Raw genomic sequence first — 24193 nt, 5'->3', positions numbered from 1 at the left:
TCTGATGTAATATTACAGGAAAACTCAACAGTTATCAGTTCTGTATTTCACCTCTCACATCGCAGATATTTAATGGATGCTCCTGGATGAATCTAATTATCAAACAATCTAAATCTCAGGCTTAAAACATGTCTAAGTGTCTTTCCTCTTGCATTTCTGGCTGCTGGGAACAGAGAACAAGACCTGAGCTGTGAATCCTTTAACTCTGTTTCTGAAGAATCACAGTCTGAAATCGAACTGTCACTATCAGCAGGTTGATGAGCAACCTATATCTCTCCTCGGGTCTTTGCCCAAGTCCTCGAGTTATCTGTCTACTCCCGACACGTCTGCCATATGGATGTGAAAATTCAGTGTCAACAACTCCATAGTCCATCTCACGTGGGTTGTCGCATCTGTGTGGCAACTGTCATGACTCGACCCACCTGCTCCTTTTAAAGTTTGAATCACAAAGTTGACAAGGCATGAATTATCAGAGTTTGAGTCCATCAACAGCTCCAAGGTTTGCACGACCACATATTTCTTCCTGAATAGTCTGTGGTTTTGCTAGGGGTTGATTTATTTTGCGTAAAAGCTCTAAGCTGCTTCTCTCAGAGCAGATCTTCTTCCCAGAAATGCTGTAATATGCCATCCCTAACAGCTTTCGCTGTTGTCTGACAGTAAAAAGACATATTGGTGGAATATCTCGACAATGGCTGGGACATACTATTACACACAGATTTAAAAGAGATCCGTAATATCTTAAAATAGATTATGAAGTGCATAGGAAGAGACCCCAGGATTGAGGGTGATGTCATGAGCCATCCAAAGCTGTAAAAAGACTAGTTGCTGCACTCTGAAGTAGATGGAAGTTGTGAGCTAGGTTGTAAAGATAAGAAGCCAGATGGGCAGTGAACGTGAGAGCACTCAAACTGCCCTCCACAACGTCTGATGTAGTGAAGTTGCAGTGTAGTGACAAGTGTCAGCAAACCTGTTGGAGAATAGAAATAGTACAGGTCCGACTGATTTGAGCGTTCTGACTGATTAAGGATCAGGACAAGCTGTGATTAGAAGTGTTTTCTTTTTAATGTGATCTTTTTCACATAGAATAATGACAAGTACCAATTGCACTGTCATCATCAACAGTTAAACAACTACATAATAGTAATAATAACAAAACCCAATCTTCATAATTGGTCCTCAGGTTCAATTTCAATGGTGGATAAAGGAAAAATAATAATAACAATAATTTCTGAGTAAAATCTGCACAACATGTCGTGCTGTTGTCTTCATTTCAGATAAAATAAAAACGTTTCCATTTCTTAAAATGCAGACATCGTTTGTCTTTAGTCTTACTTAACTTTTACATCTAAAAAAATCTGCAAAGGAACACATCCAGAAACGCATTTATTTCCTTTGCCAAACTGGAGGGGAAAAAAATTGTGAAACAGTGAAATATGTTTATGAGGCGAGATGTGTGGAGTTGGCGCCAAGGAGAATATTTACAGTTGAAGATCTAGCAAACATTTGTATAGAGCAAAAAGAATCTGGGTCGCAGTGATGCCCCAGTGTTAATTATGATATCTAATCAAAGAACATGAATGAGTTTGGCTAAATGGATTAAAATCAGCCTCATCTTTCCAGCTTCCATACTGTAATTAATGATTTGTCATCATTCCCCATTCATGTGAGGTGCTGCTCAAACACCAGCTCATCACTTTCCTTTCTCCACATTATGCACAATCACCGGGGTTTGAATTGAATTCTTTTCTGAAATCCAATATATGTTTAAAAAACCCACACATCTTGTAATGGGCCAGGTTCCTGTGCGCTCATTCGTCAGAAACGGGGATAAACAGAAATATCAATTAGCATATATTTGTGTTGTCAGAGCTGCATCAGACCGGAAGTTCTGATGTCTGTGAAATAATTACCTGCGCTTTGTATAAGCCATGGGCAGACTGCTACCTGGGGAGGCTTCTAGAATAAAGGCAGCCTAATAAAAACAAAGCTCACCTTAGGTGTTAGTTTTGTGCTGCTATGCCTGGGTGAGCAGATGAACTGGGGGGTGGGGCGAGAAAAAACGACTTTTGGCTGCTCTCTCATTCACGAGGGGTCGCCGCAGCAGGTAGCGCCTCATATTTGATTTAGCAGATTTTTTACGCCCGATGTCCTCTGTAACACAACCCCAAAGGGATTTGTCTCCTCCCGGGATCAAACTGGGGCTCTTTTTGCTTGTTAGGCAAATGCGTAAACGACTACACTGTGGAGCCTACTAGCAGATGAATTTGGGAAATGTGGCAGAAACAAAAGACACGCCCAATGGCATGGCCTTGCAATAATTTACATTTAATATCCAAGGTCTTTGGTACGTGAAATAGCTTGTTACTTTTAATCGAAAATTTCCATGTGGGTTTCATTGAATAATGTGGGATTACTTTAAAATAGCAGAATTAAAAGAAATACATTGCAGGCAAAAATGCTTCTGTCCCCTCTCCAAGCAGCTAAAGCGTCTAGAAGCAGGACTGCAGATTTGAGTTTGTTGGTGTGTCAGGGGCATTTACCACCACAATTTATCACAATGTTGTATATATATATGTCATCTATATGTAATGGTTTTACACTACTGATCTGCCCGAGGTCTACGCTCCATCAAATTGCTCGATATCACAGGCAGCAAAAATGACTTGGCCCAACAGCAGCCTGAATCTGCCACACCGAGATGTCTCATGCCAGACCTGTGATCAGTTCCCTTGTAGCTCCTACTTCAGTCAGCAGCAACAAAGGAAGCAGCCACACTAAACACCCTCCCACCCACCCGAGACAATGTGCTAATGTAAAATGGCCTGTTTTGACACACTGCTTTGTGAGCAGATGAACAAATACGGGCATCGCTTTAGCTCTGTGGTGAAAGATGACAGCGAGATAACAATAATGATTTCTGCAGAAAGAGTGGAAAGGCACTCAACGGTGATAAGCAAACTGGAAAAACCAGTGCAAGAACATCGAGGCCTGGGTCATCAAGATGAAGAAGAAATAATATCAAAACTCCTTGTAGAGATCCTGGCTCTGTTATATGTGTCCGCAGGCCATAGTTTTAGCTGCGTGGCTTTGTTAAAGTAAAGGTTTCCCCCGAAATCTATGCTTGAAAGGTGGTTGTTAAAAGTTAGTTTCCTCTTCAAAAACAGCAGAACAACAACCATATCAGCAGTTTATATGACCACAACAAAGAAATGCATGTCTTATGGTACCAATGGATAGCAGTATAAGTGGTTTATACAGCTAGACGAAGCCTGTGCTGCAGCAGTGTTTTGAGACCTTTTGATAATTTTTCAAGCCTTAAAAGCCTGTCACTGTTAAAGTGCATTGTAACTGGCATCTATACAAAGCTGACCAGAGCTTCTGATCTCTTCTGAAGAGGAGACTTTTTTAACAGCCACCTATGAAGCCAGCGTGAGTGATTCTGAAAGGACAATTTTAGGTGAGAAAACATAAAAATCAATAGCAGCTACACTGGAGACTATGTTTTCTATGGCGACCCCGTTTTACAAGAATATAATGATGAAAGTCTTGGAAGTTGTTGACAAGTAGTCCACATTAGTGGGCTGCACACAGGTTCATTGAACACTCCTACTAGTCCCGCCAAAGTGTGTTAAATTATAAGTCACTGAAGGGCTGTGATCATACATGTAGGCATCAAGCCTCCCAACACTTCTCTCAGCTGAAAATACATTAAAAATTGGCTTTATGTCACCGTAATGCGATTTAGTATCGACCACGGTCAATCCGAGTAATGAATTTGCCACTTGAAGCCCACAAATCTGCCATTATGTGAATACAGCACATTAAATAATCAGCACATCTCTAAAATCTAGTGTACAAGTGAATTCTTATTTTGTTGAAAAGCAAAAAAAAACTCAGAAACGGAGTGAAACCTGCCTTGAGGCTCCTTCAGTAAATCTTGCCTGAGGGCAAGGAACACCGTGGCTCAGGTGGTCAATGGGCTAACTAACTGACAGGTCTGTGTGGGCTCTCCACAGGATCTGCACTTCTCTCTTGTGCTTATTTAATTTTACCCACTCTCACATTGTTTGCCACTTATTTGTCACAATGCAGCAATGCTTTCTCTAAGGGGAGAACCAGCGTGGACGAAACCATTGTCCTCTACCCGCTTTCCTGACAGACACTTTTTTGGCATAGGGAGTAAAGAGCTTTGTGGTTAGTGCCAAACTGATTTCCTCGGTGGGTTTACTACTGGTGCTGGCAGTCTGCGTGGCATGTTGACAACGGCTAAAGAGCCAAACTTGATTGCCTCTTTTCCTGCTCATTATTACAGTATTCGTTACAGAATATGATGCGATTTCTTAACTACAGTCAGCACTGGGCTTGTGAGAGTGCTTATCCCCATGTTGTAACCTTTACTGAAGCTAAACATAACCTGTGTTGGTGCTGGTCTCTCAGGCATCGGAGCATGCTCTTATAAACCACGTTGAGTAAACTGAAGGTTGCATCATCGTCTGTGGAGGACTATACCTTGTATGTTTAAGTTGTAATCATATTTATTTTAAATGTTACAATTTTCACGTCCAGTTATTAAAAACAAAAACAATAATTCAGATAGCCAAGAAGACTGAAAGAGAGCCTTTAGTGAACAAGATCTAACTAGAGGAAGTCCCGAGGTTTTTGAAAGTCATCCCATGGAAGGACTGTGAACACTTGTCTGGAATTATATCTGTTTAGAAATCATTGCTGCCAACAAGATACAAGCAGGTCTCTGAGGAATGTGACACTGTTCCTTTGCCCCACTCGGTACCAGCAAACGCCCCACAGTGTCCCCAACCAAAAGATTAAAAAGTCCCTAAAAAGTTTTTTAAATTCAGAAACTGTATCCAACATATAATTTCAGCGTTAAATAAACATCAGCTGGTGGTCTTTGGTCAATGTCTTGTTATGGTTGAAAAATATTCCCAGCTGTATTTATTACTTACTGAACATTGCTGGTTCATGCTTAGATGTTCTAGGAAGAGTGAAACACGTAGGGGTTAAACTGGGATTGTGCAGGTGGGGACCCCCAAGGTCGGGTGTAGCGGTGTAGTATGAAGAAGGGAATTACTTAGAAATAAGTCAAATATTTGCTTGTTTTGTGATATAGATGTTTCTTTGTGTACAGGCTGTGACCTGTGCTGCTACTCCTGTATTCACTGCTTTTCACAGGTTTAGCACTTTCACTTTCACAGTTCAACAAGATATAAGCAGATGATTCATGAGCTACATGGCTGATTTCCAATCCTTAGACACTATAACGGGCATATAAAAAGTAGAATTGGGTGTCATGATCATTGCCCTAAATAATAATGATTTATTATATATATTTGATTGTCTACGTTTGACCTAACCTACCATTTACCATGAACAGGGTGCTCTGTACCAGTCCAGCCTATGGTGGAGACGTTATTCACCACATTACTACAAACTAAGCAGTGTAACCAACACTAAACTGCCTGGCATTTTCATGCAACCTTTGAATAACACAAAATTAGTATACTTGTACTATGGAAAAGCGCAATTTAATCCGCACATAATTTATAGCTCAAGTATCTGATTTAAAAGCTCTAAAAGGAATGAGGACATTACATGAAAGGTTTAAATTTCCACTTTATCAGATTTCATGTGCCGAGAAGTCTTTACCTCCATTCCCTTTCCTGTGTTTCTTACATCTTTCTCAGTCTCTGACAGTGTCACTTATAAACTTTCTTTTCCTCTCCCTGGGAAATAAAGAACATTTATTTGCATTTTATATTATCTGTAACTTCAAAGAACTTTATTCTGTTTATGCTTCTCGTCCAGCTAAATCCTGAAGTACTGCGACCAACTGCATTTACATCTACACCAGCTCACATGCATGAGAGGAAAAAATGGGCAGTCCTGTGGGATATGATTATTTTCTTATTATTGAGAAAGTATCTCCTTGCTGTCACTGGAGTAACTCCAGACTACAGGACACAAAAAATGAACTCATCGACATAAACATTAACCTGCCTATCAGATTTAAATGCTCGTTAATTGAAGGTGCCAGAACGCCGTTACAGATTGTTCCAGCCCACTTTCACCCCTGACTCAAATTCACGATCTCTTTCTCTGGGGTTCATTTCTCATCCTGCTGAGGTAACCAACTTCAGACAAAAACAGCGGCATCACAGGGTTTATGATCCTGACATCAGGGGAAGGCTTATGGCGTTACAGTGGATGTAACAGCCCAACACGTTCATTTCACAATGGAAAAAATGATAGAGAATTAATGCAGATAGGCTTAAACCTTACCAGCTTTAAAGTGTCGTTTACATGTGAAAAAACATTCTCTGGTAATAATAATCTGTGTACATGAATAAGGGGTTAATGGTTCTCTGTTTGCAATCATTTAGCAAATTAGTTACAAAGAATGAAGACACATGCATTTAATTCTTTCAGAATAATTTGATTGATATTTCTCACTTTGCAAGAGACGTGTGGCTAGATCTCTGTTCTACATGGAACCAACCTGAGTACCTGTCTGTTTAAGGTTGATGTTGTGCCAGTTTTGATCAGAGATGACGGTGTATGCTTTTATAACTAATCATGTTAAATAATCTAAATTGCAACATTGAACAGAAAAAGTAATACTAATTTATTTTTGTTGTGTTCCAGTTGCCTCGTTTTCAGTGTTTAAAATATTTCAGTCCTTGTTGATTCAGCTGTACCTGTAGTTCCTTCTGCTAGCTGTACATGAGGCTTAAAACTGCAGATCACACAATACAGGAGGCAGGAACACAAACTACGGTGTTGTAATTGGAAAAGAAAATCAGGCAATAGCTGGCCTTTTCCACTCTGGGTGGGACCGTGATGTGATCTTATGCTGCACATAGCATGAGTCTATAAACAGCAGGGCTCAACGAGAGTGGAAGTTGGTTACCTATCTAAGAAGGTGGTGGTGGTGGTCGTGTACCTGCACTCTACATCAAATGCACACTGTGGGAGCTCTTTCTTGTTCCACTGCTCCCTCCAATATTTCAAAGTGATCCACTGAAAACTGCCAAAAATGACTGGCCATGGTTTGTCGATGCAGTTTTCAGTTAGTGCTGCAAACACAGACACTACTGTATAATAAAATCTAACACTATGAAACTTGAGCATATATAATGTTTTCATATATGTATATATGTGTCACGATCCGCAGTGGCAGACCGAGTGGAGAGTGTGTGGAGGACTCAGGTGCAGACACGAAACTGAGTTCAAACGAAAAGCGAGCCTTTATTTTGGCTGATGACATGTGGGTCAAACAAGGCAGAAGCACAGTGACGAAACTAAACTATAACTAAACTGGGAAACTGGCATTATGATGCCACAGAGAACTATGAATACAAACATGGTGGGTGAGAACACAGACGACGCGACACTGAACACAGCAAGGCTGAGGACCAAATACACACATGAGGTGATATGGGGAAGTGGAGACACATGGGCACACAGCTGACTAGAATGAAACAATGACAACACAGGGGAGAGTAAATTAAATGCAGTGAACAAAGAACAGACTCTTTCAAAATAAAACAGGAAACACAGAGACATAGACATGAAACGAACTAGACAACAAGAGCCACACAGACATGACACATAACGGGTAGGCGCACGAACCAGGGAGACTGAGTACAGGGGAAGATGACAGAAACGACAACATGAACTTGACAACATAAGACACACAGACATAAACACATGAAGGGCAAGGGAGACTTAACACAAGGGTAATACAATAACAAATGAGCTAGAATAACTTAATGAACCTAAACAAACAATAAACACACACACACACATATGTATTAAAAAGAGAGCTACTTTAACCTCCTTTTACTTTTACCTCCAACAAGGCATTGTGCTTTTTGAAGGCTGGTGTACAGACTGTCGAGTACAACCAGTACAAAGGAAGTGATTCTAGCATCTGGTGATTTGCCAGAAGTAAACAAATGACTTAAATGAGCATGGCTGGAGCACTTGCTAGATGTGCTCTGTATGACAGGAAGATCAGATGGTGAACAGAAATTACTGATTAACTGGTTACTGGTTAAAAAGCTCAACCCAACATGCAATATCCCAGTTTTTCCAGGAAAAACACTACCTGGGTTCCTACAATATTAATACAATAATTACAATAATTTGGTGAATCTGTTGAAATAAAGTAACACCACCAACAGCATGATATGCAATATCAGTGACACAGTAATAATTCCAGTGACAGCCTAAATCAAACGTGTGGACCAAAGTAGCCTAAATATTATTGAACAATTAGCATTTAAGAATAACTAAACTAACTTAATCTTTGAACTCTTCAGGAGCTTCAGGATATTATCACATAATAATATTGAAAAATATATTTGACCTAAACTGTTTTATCTTGGGTCAAACGTTTGAACCAGCTGCTTAAAGTAACCGTGCCAGTAATTTCCATTCACCGTTTTCTCTTCCTGGAGCGCTGCTATCAAGTGCTCCAGCGATGCTTGGTTCAGTTCATTGTTTACATTTGGGTCGCACATCACCAGCTGCTAGTATCTCTTTGTTGCCTGATTGTGCACGATGTTGTGTGTTTGTCTCAAGTTGTGGAACAGAATCGACTGCAGGAGCAGTTTTCTTGCACATTTTTCAAATCACCGTTGTTCAAGTAACTTCCTTTTAGCTACTAAATCGTCATTTGAGACGTAATATGTGGCTCTTGCTGGCAGACATGCCTGGGCTTGTCTCGCTGTTCTGCAAACACAAGGTGTTGCTATGGCAATGATATCTAAATATGACACTTTAAGACACACATTAATATACCACCACAAGGCTGCCCTTGCTGGCACCCTGTAGAAGCAGATTCACACTTCAAATTAGGTAGTTTTCATTAACAGTAACTGATTGGAAAAGAAGGAAGGAAATGCCCTTTATTTTACTTGCTGTAAAAGATGCCGCTTCCTGCATGTTGCAATCACTGATAAAGCATCGTTCACTATTTTCTTTTCTATACTGTCAGAAATACCAGAAACATCTAATTTCCTTGAAATATCATCCTATAATTTTGCCCATCCCTGTTTCCCATTTTGAATACTTTAAGATTTCTGCCTTCAAAGACACAAACATATCTCAGTTTGGCACACGCTATGTCATTGTCTAAGTTTCTGGCAAGGTGTGTTGACAACCATGTCTCCCCATTGCAGTCAGTAAGTAACCTTACCTGGTGATGCAAAGGTTGAAGGTTTGAATCTCTAGACTGTCAACAGTGCTGCTCTTCGCACATGGGCGTGTGTTAGGGCAACAGGCACTCACAATCTGCACGGACTCTGTTTGGAGTACAGTTCCAAGTGTTTCTTTTCTGACTGCTGTAGTTTGTGTCTTTTTGTCATAAAACTCATCAGTTTGACAAAATTAAGTCAGACGCACCTTCAGTCAGTCAACTGCTTAAGTATAAAGATGCCTATTAACACTTAACTGTTAAAATGCCACTGAAAATGTGACAAAGAATTTCACTTTGAACTTGTTTAGAGTGTCAACAACAGCGCAGTCTTTGTTATTCTGATGGCTTTGGGATAATTTAGTCTCAAAACAAATCAAATCTCAAAGCAACCTTGAACTTCTTACATGTTAAATCACTTTGTCAAGTTGATGAGATTTCTGTATTTTGTGAGACTCGCTTTTTGGCACATTAAAGATTTCACCTGTTTTCTGAGTTAAAAAAATAATAAACAGCAGGAGGTGTCTTCTAAATAGGAAGACAGTAATATTTGTCAAGAAAGGTGACATTTTCTAGACATTGCTAATAAGTCAAAGACATTCTTCAGCAAAGATGATGAGACGGATGTGTTTTTCCAAGTAAATCTAAATGTGTCTTTTTTTGTTGATCCAGGTGCTACTTGTTGGATGGGATCTCTAAAGGAGCCTGGCTGAACCGCTCAAGCATCATATTCGCAGGGAATGACAAGTGGTCTGTGGATCCACGTGTGTCCATAGTGTCCAGTGTTGGAGACAAACATGAGTACAGCCTTCAGATACAGAAAGTGGATGTAACTGATGATGGCCTTTACACATGCTCGATTCAGAGTGAGCGTAACCCACGGCCAAAGCTCCTCAACCTCATTGTAAAAGGTGCGTGCAGGCCATGCGTGTTCTTTACTTTGTCTGTGTGTAGCATATGTATATGTTGGTGATTATCATAACTTACATTGTTCCATTTCCAAGCATGCACGTGTTTCAGTTGTCTGCACATATCTGCAGTTCAATTTTGGTTGTTTAAATCGTAGGCGCAGAGTTTTCAAGCATCACAAAAAGCGAGCTGCAGCTTCCGTCCTGTGCCTTTTTCTGATCTAACACCTTATGTCTTGCTCACAAAGGCAAAGGCTTGAGAAATTGCTTCGGTGACGGGAAACCGACATTTTAAAGTACATTGTATGCCCGCAGGCCATGCAGCAAAAAGCCGGTTGGTTTAAATTACTGGAGGCAAAGTAGCTTTAATCAGGCCTCTCTGGATTTTGTCGCAGCAGGCAAAACAAAAAGAGATCCAATTCTGATAACTTTTAACTACATCCTGCACTTGCTGATATGCTATATATGCACTATGCATTGCTTAGCTGACGATAATGTTGTGAATTTTAGTTTTCGACACAAATGTGCTGGCACTGAGCTTTTTAGAGGTTGTCTGCATTGGGCTTTATCTCGGGCAGCGTGCATTTTTTTAGGGATTTTAATGGGCCCAGCCGTGTTATGTTTCTTTTCTAGGCTGATGTGAAGATTTCATTAAAAAATGTCTCTCTCTTAATCCTAATATTTATTTCACAACATTGTCTCCTGGCCTACATTCACACACACACACCCCTCGGCAGGTATCAGATTAATTGAAAATGCACAACAAATTATTCTCATTCTGCTTTAAGCCTAGCCAAGTTAAGGATTAATTTATGAAAACATAATGTTGCACACCTCCGCACAAGCAGCACAGTATTAATAGAAGAGGTGAGGGTCAGGAGCACTGAAGTTTGAGCAGTGATATGTGAAATGTGCAAGTGGAAATAGCTCTCCAGCTGGCGTCTCTGTTGTGACATATGGAGAGAGCTTATGAAAATTCTTTTCAGGCATGTGATCCTACCTGCAGTTTGATTTGTTTGTTGTGAGCCGTAATTGAAAGTATTTGTTTCGCCTTTATCCACGTTAAACTGGTACAAGAGCACTAGGGTTTGGAAAAGAAAAAAAAAGAGTCACATCAATTCGCAAACAGCACGGACGGCGCTTCTGTAAACTGCTATCCTGTGAGGTAGCACTTTTCGCCGGGGATAAGAAGAGTAGTCAAAACAAATCACTGTTTACCTTCTCAGGTGTCCGTCCCTGTTCAACAAGCAGCACAACATGAAAGCAGCGCGCTTTTAAAACAGTCTGTTTCCCCAAATTTCTTAATCTGCTGCCTGTAGTGTGCAAATATTAAACTGTGTGGGCGTAGAGCGGCAACTAAGGTTGGTTTCGAAGGTACAAAGTGGTGTTTGAACAATTGTGCTTGTTTGGCTGCTGATGAGAGCGCATTCACTGTACTGCCGTTCAAAAATGGCCTTTGGTTAACAATCCTAACAATCCTGTCGGTTTTAAAGGGTCACAGAATTTAAATGCTATACTCCTGGTACTTTTTTATAGGTCCTATTTTGGAGGACGGACTCCACCCCATCCATTTTCGTGTCAGTCCACAAAGTACAACGTTTCATAGAAAAATCTTTTAGTTGATTGTAACTTTCTGGCAAACCTGCAGACAAAATTGCAGGTAAACATCAGCTATCTGAGTGAAAGTTGGAGGCAAAAACTGAAATCAACAGTGAAGTCCAGGTTTTATTCTTACATATAAGAACACGTGAAAAATATGAGATTTTTTCTGTCAGCGTGATATATTTGGCATCAGTAAATCTCAAACGGAGACAGGATTAGAAGAAAGTGAAAGATCGCACTGACTTTGTGGAGCTGCACCGACACAGCTCTGCTGATCCGTCTGTGCAGGTTAGCATAATAAAGTTACAGCAGGTGGATAGATAGTGCATAGAGCTACAGATTAGATTTAGTGTGTAACCTCCTTCTTGGGCCGGTTGTCGTCACTTTGCTGAAAAACTTTTCTGGTTGAAACTCGGCCTTTCCGATTCTGCTGTCGTCACCTTCCTGTTTGTTGTTACCTGCGTCAACTGTGACCACATCACAGCCCCATAACTGTTCATGCTGGCGCTTGACTCCCTGCAGTCTTCTTCTTAATGATGGATGTTATGTGTGCTGAATCAGTGCTGATGTAAAACAGAAGAAGTTGAAGCGTTTTCTCCAGAAAGTCTCATCTTTTCAAGCCGTTGTAGCAGCTTCCTGTCTATAATCTGGGAATCTTTGAGCTTCACTCATCTATCAATTAAAAGGTGGTAAATCTGACCTACTCGTACACGCGGGTCTCCACACCAGCCACTACAGCTGCGGCGTGTGCCTCAGGTAATTAAAACTAAAGAGTGCACGGCAAGCTAAAACAACATCACAGAGTGGGGCGTGCCACCATTCACAAAGATGACAACAGCAAGCAAAAACAGGTCAATATAATTGGCTGTGCGAATGCAAGCAGAAAAAAACAAGCGCCCTGAAAGTTTGTAGTTCTCCGGGCAGCTCCCTGGTGAGCTGGTACCCTCAGAGTCATGAGAAGTCTTTAGTGCAAATGCACCTTATCTAATTTCTTTTTAATCTCTCATCAAGAAATTGAGCGTCCATAGCCTCACTTATTGTTTGTTAATGAAGATAGGCTTAAACCTTTAATATAAATGCAGAGTTCTATCAGCACTTGTCAACTCCTCAGAGCACCGCAGCGCCTCTGCAGTTATAGCCACTGTGCTATAGCTGAAAGGTCAGAGGGGCAAATCCCGCCTCTGCCAATGTGTCCATCAGCAGTCTTGAGTCTTGTTAGCGTTTCCTCAAGTGAAAGCATACACCCCCAGACGCACGCACACACCAACACAAGCACACAGGCGTTCGCTTCCTCTCAGCGAATGATGAATTTACTTCTAGAAATGTGTCTGTTCACTTTAAAGAGATTCCTCAAACTGGCCTTGAATACTGATTTTATAAAGTAGATCACATATCAGTAAGATGGGGCACGAAACACTGTTCTGCATGTCCCTTCCTGTGTAGGTAATAAAAGTGGCCATTGGCATTCAGTTGCCTTTATTAAAGGTTGACGCATCAAACTTTTTCTGAAAAGTACATTTTCTGCAGTTTGTTTTTTTTTAGGAAAAGTCATTTTGAAAAGGCACACAGAAGCTTGAAATTGTATTATATCTGTAAGCTCAGTAATACAGAATGATTGTGCTTCTTATGTTGAACTTTTAGGAGCTGGAATTTCAATGAGATCCATGCAGTAAGATGTGTAATGCAAATTTTTAATGGGGGGGTGCAAATGGGCACTGGTATTAGTAAGACTGCTTGGGGTTAGGTACCAGGAGAGAAAAGGTCAACACATCCCTATAAGTTAGGGCTAATTGCTGGTCAAAAGGTTATAATGAAAGCACCTTTGTCTGGAGGTTATAATAAGAAAATCTCATACTTTTTTTACACTAACCTATTGTGTTCACATTGTTGAATTTGCCCCATTGAGCAGCCGTTATAAGCAATTCTAGGATTGACTAGAGTGGAGGGAAGAGAGTGAAGACTGCTTTTATTTGCTGATATGCACATAGCGTTGCTTTCCCTGCTCGGGCCACATTTTACAGGTACACCATGTTTCTGAATATGTATGTGATAAACTGTAATCAGCTGCTTGGCAGGCAGTAATGTGAGCTGCACGACCGTCATGTTTTTGTAGGCGTTGGTTTTCCGAAGAACAGTTTGTAATGGGAATCTTACCAGGGGTGTTGTGGGTCATGGCAGCTCCTCACCACTGGCCATATGGCCACAATCAAACCGAAGCTAATGTGCCAGCTGTCAGCTGCATAATAAGTCTTGGAATGGCTAGAATTCCTGATGGATGTGACATAATGGCTAAGATTTGGCAAAAGTTTGACCTACAAATAGCAACTGTTGTTCGCAAATGTAACATGTTGACCATCAAAGTCAGTGATGTCTGAGAACTGCATTTTATTTCACATAAACAATAACGAGGCTGAACAGAAGCTGTTTAGCAGAGAGCCTGCAGCTTCGTTAAACCTGTAGTGTAGGACAAAGACTGGGTAGTGATAGCAGAAAACAAAAATATCTGAACGCTATATGAAGGGATGTGGTCACTGTTTCCTTGATGGATGATGAGCGGACGATATAATCATGTGAAAAAGTGTAAAACATGGAGATCCCTAAATGTACTATCAGCTTTCAGTAAAGCTTGATGGTGTTTTGATTGTGTTATGTATCTAAATCTGTTGAGTCATCAGGCAAATGGACAGACAGCTCTGTGTATCTGAGAGGGAGCTGCAGGCAGGAAGTATGCTGAAATACAGATGACTACCTCCAGCTGATGAATGTCGATAGGCATGTCTTTGACAGGTCGCTAGAGCTTGTTAAAAAATTTGGTTCATTACATTGCCAGCCATTCTGTCCCAAAGCATATGTGTGGTCTTCTGGCATCTCTGCCATTTTACACCATATTGTACTTCAGTTCATTTTCTTTGTCAAAACTGTGCACTGGGAAACCTTACCTGTCACTGTGTGGTAGTTGTGTACACATGCTTAAGCCCACTCATCGAGAACAGAGGGATTTCTTTACAGATGAGATGTAGCAGAGGAGCCGCTCTGTCATGTTGCAGAGGCTTCTGGGAGCATGCTGTTTTTTTCATCTGCTGAAATGAAAAGGAAGACTTGCTAAGAAAAAAAAACAGACACTTTAATCTGAGCTTTTCAGTCCAAGCATGCAACATTTATTAATACCGCAACACAAATGTTACAGTTGACTTAAAAGGATTTCATGGCGTTGGATTTTTTTGGGGCGTTTTTACTTTGCTTGACGGTGCACCATGGAAGAGTAACATGGAAAATTGGAGCAAGAAGGGATTACTGCATGAAAATATGCAATGGTCTCAACTCATTTCAGGTGCATGGTTGGGTCTTTGAGTAGTTGATCCACCGAGCAATTATGCTTATCTGAAATGAATATCTTTGTCTGCAGTGCAGGGAGTGGCTTTCTTGCATCCGGTCATTTACAGATTTGAAAATGGAGATATTTGAATATTTCACCAAGCTGTGGGGCAGAAAAGACGAATGCTAAAATACAAGCGAGGAACATTTGCCAAAAGTTGGACATTTTTAAGGGACAGCTTGTGATGGAGATGGAAGTAATGTTCAACGCTTCGCTTCATAAATCCTTAAAATTCACCAGTCCCTTAACAATGATGACTTGGCAAATTGAGAACCCACTGAAAGTTTGTAACTTTGATAAATATGTAAAGCTGTTTTTGGAATTGTTCTACTTTTTTTCTTCTTTTTTAAAAAAACTGAATCTCCATGTGTTTCCTTTTTAGTCGTCTCTCGCTCAGCAGAAACCTTTACATTATTTATGGCAATGAGAAATAACGTCAGTTTTATACGAGCGGATGAAGACGGAGGTAAAGACGAGAATTTTTTTCCCTCCTTCTCTGGAGTCGCATCCCTCGGGATTTCTCCTTACCCGAACCTACGGCACCAGGAATCTCTAGTTATCGTCACGCTTCTTAATGCATGAATCACATGCTGCTCTATTAGAGGCTAGAGGTGGGATATGACTTTGCTGTCTTCTCTAAGAATCATTTAATCTCAGTGTGACATTTATCCCCCTCAGAGACCTTATGTCACCTCAGCAAATTAGACATTTGCATCTGTGCCCCTCCCACCCCCCATAGCTTTTTTGCAAACGGCGCCCCTGATAGGTGGGTGGAAAAATTGTTCAGAATTGCACTGGCATTACAGCTCAGAGACACACAACGCCGAGGGCACCGTCTCGGCACCACATTTTCTCTTTGTTGTCATTGCACATGGAGTAAGCTCAGTGCGCCAAAACAAAAATAGGAAGATGAGAGGACTGCGGGTCTGTCGGATGCAGAGAAGCATATTCATATTCCACAGAGTGATGCAAAGATTAAACTCAGCTCAACTCCAGATCTACTTTTTTTTTTTTTTAAATTGAAATCACAACAACAGTCCTCTGAAGGTGCCAGTGCCCGCTCGCCCTCTCTCTCTCACGTAATCTCAGCCAAAAGCAGTGATCATAAGGCCACAGGGGGTCTGCTAAATTACTAAAGGGTCCCTGTTTTCCTCCAGGTACTTTTGGCACAGGTGCCGAGCAGTTAGACCATTCTTCAAATACTCGACTTAACAAGATTAAACCAAATGGGCTCTGCCTTGTGGCTGTGCACTGATTATTGAGTGAATGCGAAATGCTCTGACCATGAAGTAACTAGTTCATGTGAACCCTGCTGTTCTTCCTCGTCTGCATATTCTCCTCTCTCCATCCCGCTTACACTAACTTAGCAGCAATCCCCCCCCCGAACAGCATCTGATGCAGGATACTGAAAGATTGGCATCAGGCCCAGCCCGCCCCTTCTGTACATCACATAAGCGGCCTCCTCCTCAGCCGCCATTCTATTCCTCGCTCTCGGTTAATTAAGATTGTAGATGTGATAATGCATTAAATATGCACAGCACCTCTCATCTAAGAATATCTTGTCACAGCGAGGAAGGGGAAAGAAGCATACTTCCTTTCACCATCAGTAGCTGCTCACACAGGCATTGGAAATGCATTTCAAGGTTTCATCACCATGAATTTGTTAAGAGAAATCTTGTTCACATAATGCAGTATGTCTAAAGATATAGGATTTCATGTGGGATTTTACATGTTGCCCTGGCGTGGTGTATTGCTTCGTAGGGGTTAACGTTTTTCAAAAATGTGAGCAGTAATCCTGTATGTGATGAAAATGCTTTGGACATTAATATGGATCAAAGCGGATCCACAGTGAAAAGTCGCCCACGCCCATGGAGTGAGTCAGCCTGGAAAGAGTGTTTCACAGCGAGAAGAGAAATGGAGGGTTAAACCTCCGGTTGCAGCTCCTCTCTTTAATGTCAGCGCAGAAGCAGTGTGTAATTACATGGCATAAAAAGACCAAGCAAATCGCAGTTTATTCGTAATGTGCTATGATTCTGTCAGTCTCATTAATTGTTGGGTGCTTTTAAAAAAAAGATTTCATTTTCTCGTGACCTGAGCCCGAAAATACAGTCCTGTCAAGCATCGCTAAAGCACCTCTGTGACAAAATCCACACAGCGAATGCCTTTGCGTTGCCATTTCTCCTTCACTGACTGTCACAAACTCCACTTGAGTATTAGTGACATCGATGTTATAAAATTTACACGTAATTGCAACCTAGCTCTGCTTTGCTCTTGATTCAATTTCAAACAGATTGCTCCCACTGCACATATTGGTTAAACAATTTTCCTTTTAAACTCGATGTCAAGTAGCTTAAAAAGTTTAAAGTTAACTTCTGCATATTTCAGTGAAACTGAAACACGGCGGGACATTTTGTCAACAGTCGATGCAGCTTACCTGAAGATTAAACTGAATGCTGCTATTAGATTAGACATTTACTCTAATAGTCTACAAGCGTTACAAGGAATGAACAATCAGAGGAGTAATTTTTCTGTATAAGCAGTCATTTCAGCCGATAAGGACAGAAATGCAGCTTTTTTATTTTTAAATGAGTAATAAACATGATCTTTATCTCTGTGTGCGTTGGACTCAACCTGCAACTCAACTGATTGAACTTTGACGACTGCGCTCTGTGACACGCCTTCGCACGAAGGCCTACTGTCGCCTACTGTACAGCTGCGCTAAGCTCAAGCACACGATGAAGGAAAACATTCTGTGATTATCGGAGTTCTGTGAACTGGTTTACGTGCATATAGAGGGACTTCCAGTCTTTGCGTAAGTCATTGCTTTCAACAGCTGCGGGGACCTCGGGAGGAAAGCAGTGTTGTGGGAACGACACACTCTTCACTACTAAGGTATAACAATGTATATAAAGCAATGTGGAGACCAATGCCGAGCATTTTATAGCTGTAGTGTGTTACACTTGATGTTTTTAGTCATATTAACCAAAGTTACATTTTAGCTGAGCTAGAATTACTGTTACAACTAGAAATTTTATTAAGATAAAATTTGATTTTAATTAAAAAAAGATGAATTACACTGAGATTATTGACTTATCTAGTTTTATCTAGTTTTAGATGAAAGACTTGTTGCATGATGATTGCTATCAAAGTGGAAAACAGACACTTTGACAACATTACTGCAATAGCTTCTAATGCCTGTGAAAAGATGTTCTATGAACAGGGAATAGTGAATCAGCATCAGCTGGAATAACTGAGTATCAAGGCCTCAGTGGAATAATAATGCACTGAAACAATGTGGCTGCCATTTATATTGCAGGGGAAAGTGTGGAGAGAATATGAGTGCGTCTAAAGGAACAGATTTGCCATTATGGCCCCTGACATTTAGTTAGCCACCAATCATTGCACGTTTGTGTGTGTGTGTGTGTGTCTCTGTGTGGGTGTCTGTGTTTGTGAATTTTTATCTAAGCTCTTGTAAATTTCTCTCATCGTGCATGCAGCAATATATATTTGTACAACTGCATGCACATGTGCGCGTGTGTGCAGTTGGTTGAGCATCTGCGTGAGCCTAAAGTGAATCCTCATTATGAAAATGGCTGATATTAGGCATTGTTAATTAAAATGAGTGAGGTTAAAGGTCAGCCGCTCAGCTCTCACGTCTGTCTTCTCTAGAGAATAGAGAATAGAGGCAGCTTGAGTGGAGAAAACTTTCATTTGGAGCCTTGAACGGTATTCACAGGTAAAAGAGCTTAACATGAAATTTACCTCCACGTTGTCACTTTTTACGTCTGTAAATTCCTCAAAATTACATTCCACGTGATCTATTATGTAAAAATGTAATTGCCTTGTGCATGCTGGTTTTATTTTATTAACAATAAAATATGGAGTGATGTTTATTTTTATACTTTTTGTACTTTGAAATGTATGCGCTGTATAGCTTTATTCTCCAGATTATAGTAATGGGTTTGTTTCCACCGAAAACCACAGAATGTAGAGTTACTCCCCGTGAATTTTCTTGGATGGTGTCCCACTTCAATTATCCTCTGGTTTTTTTCATGTGTTCTCTGCATGCCTGTACTCGTGGATAACATTAGATTAATGGGCAGGAAAAATAAATCTCTGCTGTCACTCATTGTTGCCGATAGCCATAAATATTCAATAAATTACCTCGAGTCGTGAAAGTGCACAGACACTCCAGCTTAGATAACACCTTTAATGCCGGGAAGGCCAAAATTGTTTTAAAAAGAGTCGAGCATGTGAGAAAACATTACACGAGTCAACATGCATAAGATGTATAATTTAATTAAAATATAATAGAAATAAACTTGAAAAGTGATTTAATGAATCATGGGTAGCTGTAGCTGCTTAAACCAAAGCTTTATTTACTTCAGGTAAAGCGGGAACTTGGCCTTTATTTGAACCAAGACCTAATTAGGCTTTAATTCCAGTTTCCTCTCTTTTAACTGTTAATTGTGTCTTATTCAAGTAAAAAGCCTCGCTGTTAACTCTCAGTGCCTTTTTTCTTTAATTAGCCTTTTCTTAAACTTCATGTCTGGCTGTTGTCATGGTGAGTTCGACATGTTTTACATTGTCACAGCATTTGTGCTGGAACAATATAGGCATACCACGCTAGAAGAATTAGCAGACTGAATTCCCCATTATGTTTCCACATCGTCATCTCGTTTGATGCGGGTGATGTTGTTCATCTTGTCTCATTAGGTGCAATAAAATCATGATTTAAGACTTCTGAGAACCTTTGAGTTTGTTGAGTTGTCAAAATTAGTCACTTGTTGTTGTCGTCTCGTGTTGTTTTTCTTTTTCTTTTTTTAATTTTGTCTGTGACACATTCTTATTCCCGCTTACACACCTCAGATTAGTCTGGTTGTTTTTTTCAGTGCAGGAAGGAGGGATTAATGATCAAATAAAAAGCAGTTAGATGTAGGAAAAAGGTCTTGTATGAATGTGAGAATGAGACATGTAGAGTAATCCATTTACTGTTGTGATGTCCTAAATAATTAAACTTGACCCCACCTGCAAGTAGTTCGTATTAAGTGCTGATCAGTGTTTACTCTGTCAGTAGTTTAGAAAACAGACAAACCAAATAACGATAAATCAGGGACACATTTTACTGCTGTGACCAACTGTGGTGATGACGGGGAGGCACGGCGAGATGACAATCGACACAGTAGAACCAGTAACTGCAGAGCAGAAACAGAGATACCTGCAGGAAGTCGAGCAGGGAGTTGAGCAGTCGAGTCCTGGTCCTGTTCGACTAAAACACGATCAGGGAAACAAAGAGTAATCAATAAAACTTACCAGAAACGATTTTAACGTGGCTCCAACTATGACTTTTGTTGGTTTTTTCTACCTGACTGATCTTCGGTAGAACAGAGGGATTTTGACTGTTTTTCTTTTGGTTTGTTTAAAAGTCATACGTAGTCGTATATAAACCCTGATTGCTTTTCAAATGAAAATGTCTATTTCATTTTCATGAGCATACATTACCCAGTCCTTGCCCAGTTTTTCCTGCCACATGCCGTCCGATTTGAACTTTTGAATTGTGAACATGCGTGCTACTCTGGCATCGTTCTCCCCCTAAGCCTGACTGACTGTTCACACAGTCAGTCAGGCTTAGACGTGTCAGCCCATGGCTTTTGTGGTGTTAAACATTTGGTTCTCAGAGGTGTAAATCACAACAGAAATAAGAATTCTCTCACTTGTGTGTGGATACAAGCGTGCTTGTCCTCTAGGCTGTGTTTATCATACAGCATAACCTTCATCAATGGTGGGATGGCTGTGAAACTGATTTGCTGGGGGGGAAACACTGGCAGACATCTCAGAGATATACTGGCCCTAATTGGGCAGATAAATATCACAGGCTGCGCTCTCTGGCCTTACAGCACTGTTGCATACATCACCCTGAATGTAAACTGACCACCAGCAGTGGGGTGCCGCCCGCCTGTCTCGTCCGCGAGATTTATCTTCTGCCCAAAGTGCAATTAAAGAGCAGGGAGAGATTTCCTCTTTGTTGGCTTCCTTGACTACTAGCTGTCGTAGAAGTCTGGTCACAGAGACCCTCCGTCTTTGTTAGATTCAACGAGCCCTCCAACTAAGCGACTGCATCAGACCTTTTTTTGCCTTACCGTCTCAAAGAATCACATTTTTGACATGCAGGATTGTTCCACTTTTAGGTCAAAAGTGGTTTAGGTCAAAATCCACTCAAGGATAAGACTGTTTTAGAAAGTCTATGCACACATTTTAGACAGATGGACAGATAGACAGACAGATAGATAGAAAATTCCTCAGCAGCTCACATAAACACATATACAGAACAAATTTGCTACACCAATGTACAGAAAAAAATAGAAACAGATGTTAAAAGAGCTGTGTATTGTAATGTAGCCTCCTCACTACCATACAATAAATAGCCGTGGACTTTTGGTAGTTTATCAACAAAATAAATGTGTGTGAATGACTGGATGTGTAAAGCGCTTTGGGGTCCTTAGGGACTAGTAAAGCGCTATATAAATACAGGCCATTTACCATTTAAATATTAAACTTAAAATAATCTTTAGATGATAAAAATAATCATCAGTTCACTACTGTAGTGCAATGAAAATCTACGCACTAGATTTATACATGCTTGAATTACAGTAGCTATGTACTAGTAGTCTAACCATGACATTCAACCTACATGTTCTGGATACTGCAGCATTCATCTGTAGTGACCTGACACATGATGTATTATCATAGACACAAAAACAGGCAAATCAGAGGTGGGATGCTTATTTAAAATGATCAGAGTCCTGGTGTTCTGTATTAACATCTTTATCTTTCGAGACTAACAGCGTAAACAAATAGCAGGAACTGACATCTGTATTCGGCAAAGTAGCTGATAGTTTTTAATAATGAGCAACTTATTGAATATTCATGACTTTGGCCTTTCCAAAGCTCTCACTGGACAGGAATTGCCCTGTATTACCTACGTGTTTTTTAATCCAAATCTCCCTTTACCAACCCATGGGGACGACTGTGAAGAAAAGCAGTTGATACAGGAGCACCATCAGAATGAATGGAGCACACACAGATAATACACGTGCTGTATGCAGACACTTTCAGTGTTTGTGGTTGTGCACAGATGTGCATACTACATAGATGCACCCCCCCACACACACACAAACTCTGAGTGTAATCACTAATCCTCTTATGCACTTGAACCTTGAATTGTTTTGGCAGCCGATGCTATTTATCACGGACTTATATGACTCACCAATGAGAGGAATAAATCATGACTGAGGGAGACAGAAGGAGAGGAAGTGAGTTTGACAAACAATCCACGAGTGCGTTTCGACGCGATTCCAACTTTCCCGGACAGTTCGTCGCACTTCATGAAAATGTAGATTTCTTTTGCTCCACATGGCCCAGTCACAGGGATACGTAGCAATATTTCTCAGTAATTGCACTACAAATGGACAAACAAAGGCAGGGCAGTGCGCATTGCTTTGATGGTTAAGGGTCTTCCAGAAGCCCAGTGGAGATTATGTTAATGTGCTCAAAGACGCTCATCAGAACTCTCAAGGGCACTCTGACAAGTATGATGAAAAGCACAGAAAGGCATCTTAAATTTAGATTCACTGAGAAACTGGGTAGTTGAAAAACAGCATCTCTAAAATCGCACACACAAGACAGTGTTCGGTATCAGCGATCATTTTATGTATCTACTCCCTGAGATGTACGCGCTATAGACGAAAACTACAGCTGCTTGGCGCTATTTCAACAGGGTTGGTATTTTGCATCTTAAAGCTACAGTGTGTACAATCTCACCACTAGATGTCAGTATATTGCAGATTGCAGTCAACTGAATTCCGTTTTCTTCACAACCCTAGCTACGGTGGACGTTGTAGGACAAGCAGTTCTGGCCACCATTCATCTTTAGTGAGTTTAAACTATCAGTCAGCATTTTATCTCACCTGGCGCCCATGTGTTCACTATAGAGGAGGCCGTGAAAGTTTGTAAAAGGAGTCTTGATACGAGTCAGCAAAGCTCACTTCTGTCTGATGACAGAGAAACGGAGGTGAGCCGATGTTTTTACCCCCGTTAGCCGACATTAGGACCTGCTGTTCTTGCAATGTCATTCTGTCATTTTTGCAATGTGAAATTTAATAAAACTGTTTTTCAAAAGCAATTAGGACACATTAGGACTTTCAGGACACAGCCTAACGTTAGCTGGCATAATGTTAGTTTATAACCAGCTGTTGTTGTTTTTTTAGCTAGCTCGCTGTCAGCTGCACTGGGACAGGAGGGTCTCACGTCTGATCTGCTGACAGTAACTAAGTGTAACAATGTCAGGAACAAATAAGCATGTTTATGAATGTTTTTGTGTGTTAGAGCCCTGAATTCAGTTCAGGTGATAAGGCTTGAGGTGAGGAGGAAGCGGATGAGGTGGAAAAGAGGAAGGAGGAGTAGAAAGTCATAATGAGCTAGATGATTAAACGTTAAATGGTCATATACAACTGAAAGAGCTGTTTGTGATCTGTAAGTAACTCACTTGGCCTATATGTTTGTAGCCTGTCTCTAGCCAGATACATACAAGGCGATTGTGAAGAATGGCCATCTCTGACACTGTACTCAAGGTGGTGGCTTCTTGTGAATGAAGTTTATGGGAATGCATCAATTTAATAGAAAACGTAATTACACAATCACTTTTATGAGTACAGCATTTTTGTTTTCTATTAAATAACTACTTTTAACTAATAATCCACATTTTTTTTCCTAAATAATGAAACACAAAGACCTACTGATGAGCAACAGGCCAATAAAGAGCAGATCCAAACACCCACTGAGCTCAGCTCTTTTGTTATGACTGTGTGTGTGTGCTAGCTGCAAACTGCTTTCTCCCCATTAATCAAGACCCAGGCTCTAAAAGTTGAACTTTGACCTTTAGGATCAGTGACAGATGGAGGCCAAGATTGTGTCCCATCACATTATTAGTTCATACACACAAGCTAAGAGCTGAGATGCACCCATAGCAGTGGTCATTTAATCCCTGGCTCACATTTTGCAGCCTGAAAGCTGCATGCCCTCTCACAGTCTCTC

The 24193-nt window shown here is 40.6% G+C and overlaps 1 protein-coding gene across 2 annotated transcripts in view; it reads left to right on the top strand.

The window, feature by feature from the left end:
- Positions 1-24193, top strand: part of negr1 (neuronal growth regulator 1) — a 165360-nt gene that overhangs the window by 46799 nt on the left and 94368 nt on the right. For both annotated transcript variants that reach the window (XM_026142485.2, XM_026142484.2), the window contains exon 2: positions 9887-10125. In XM_026142485.2, the coding sequence (XP_025998270.1) occupies positions 9887-10125 (239 nt within the window). The remainder of the gene's footprint in view (positions 1-9886; positions 10126-24193) is intronic.

Source organism: Astatotilapia calliptera, chromosome 15 (genome assembly GCF_964374335.1).
Source record: "Astatotilapia calliptera chromosome 15, fAstCal68.1, whole genome shotgun sequence".
Lineage (NCBI taxonomy): Eukaryota > Metazoa > Chordata > Actinopteri > Cichliformes > Cichlidae > Astatotilapia > Astatotilapia calliptera.
This window is presented reverse-complemented; position numbering and strand designations above follow the sequence as displayed.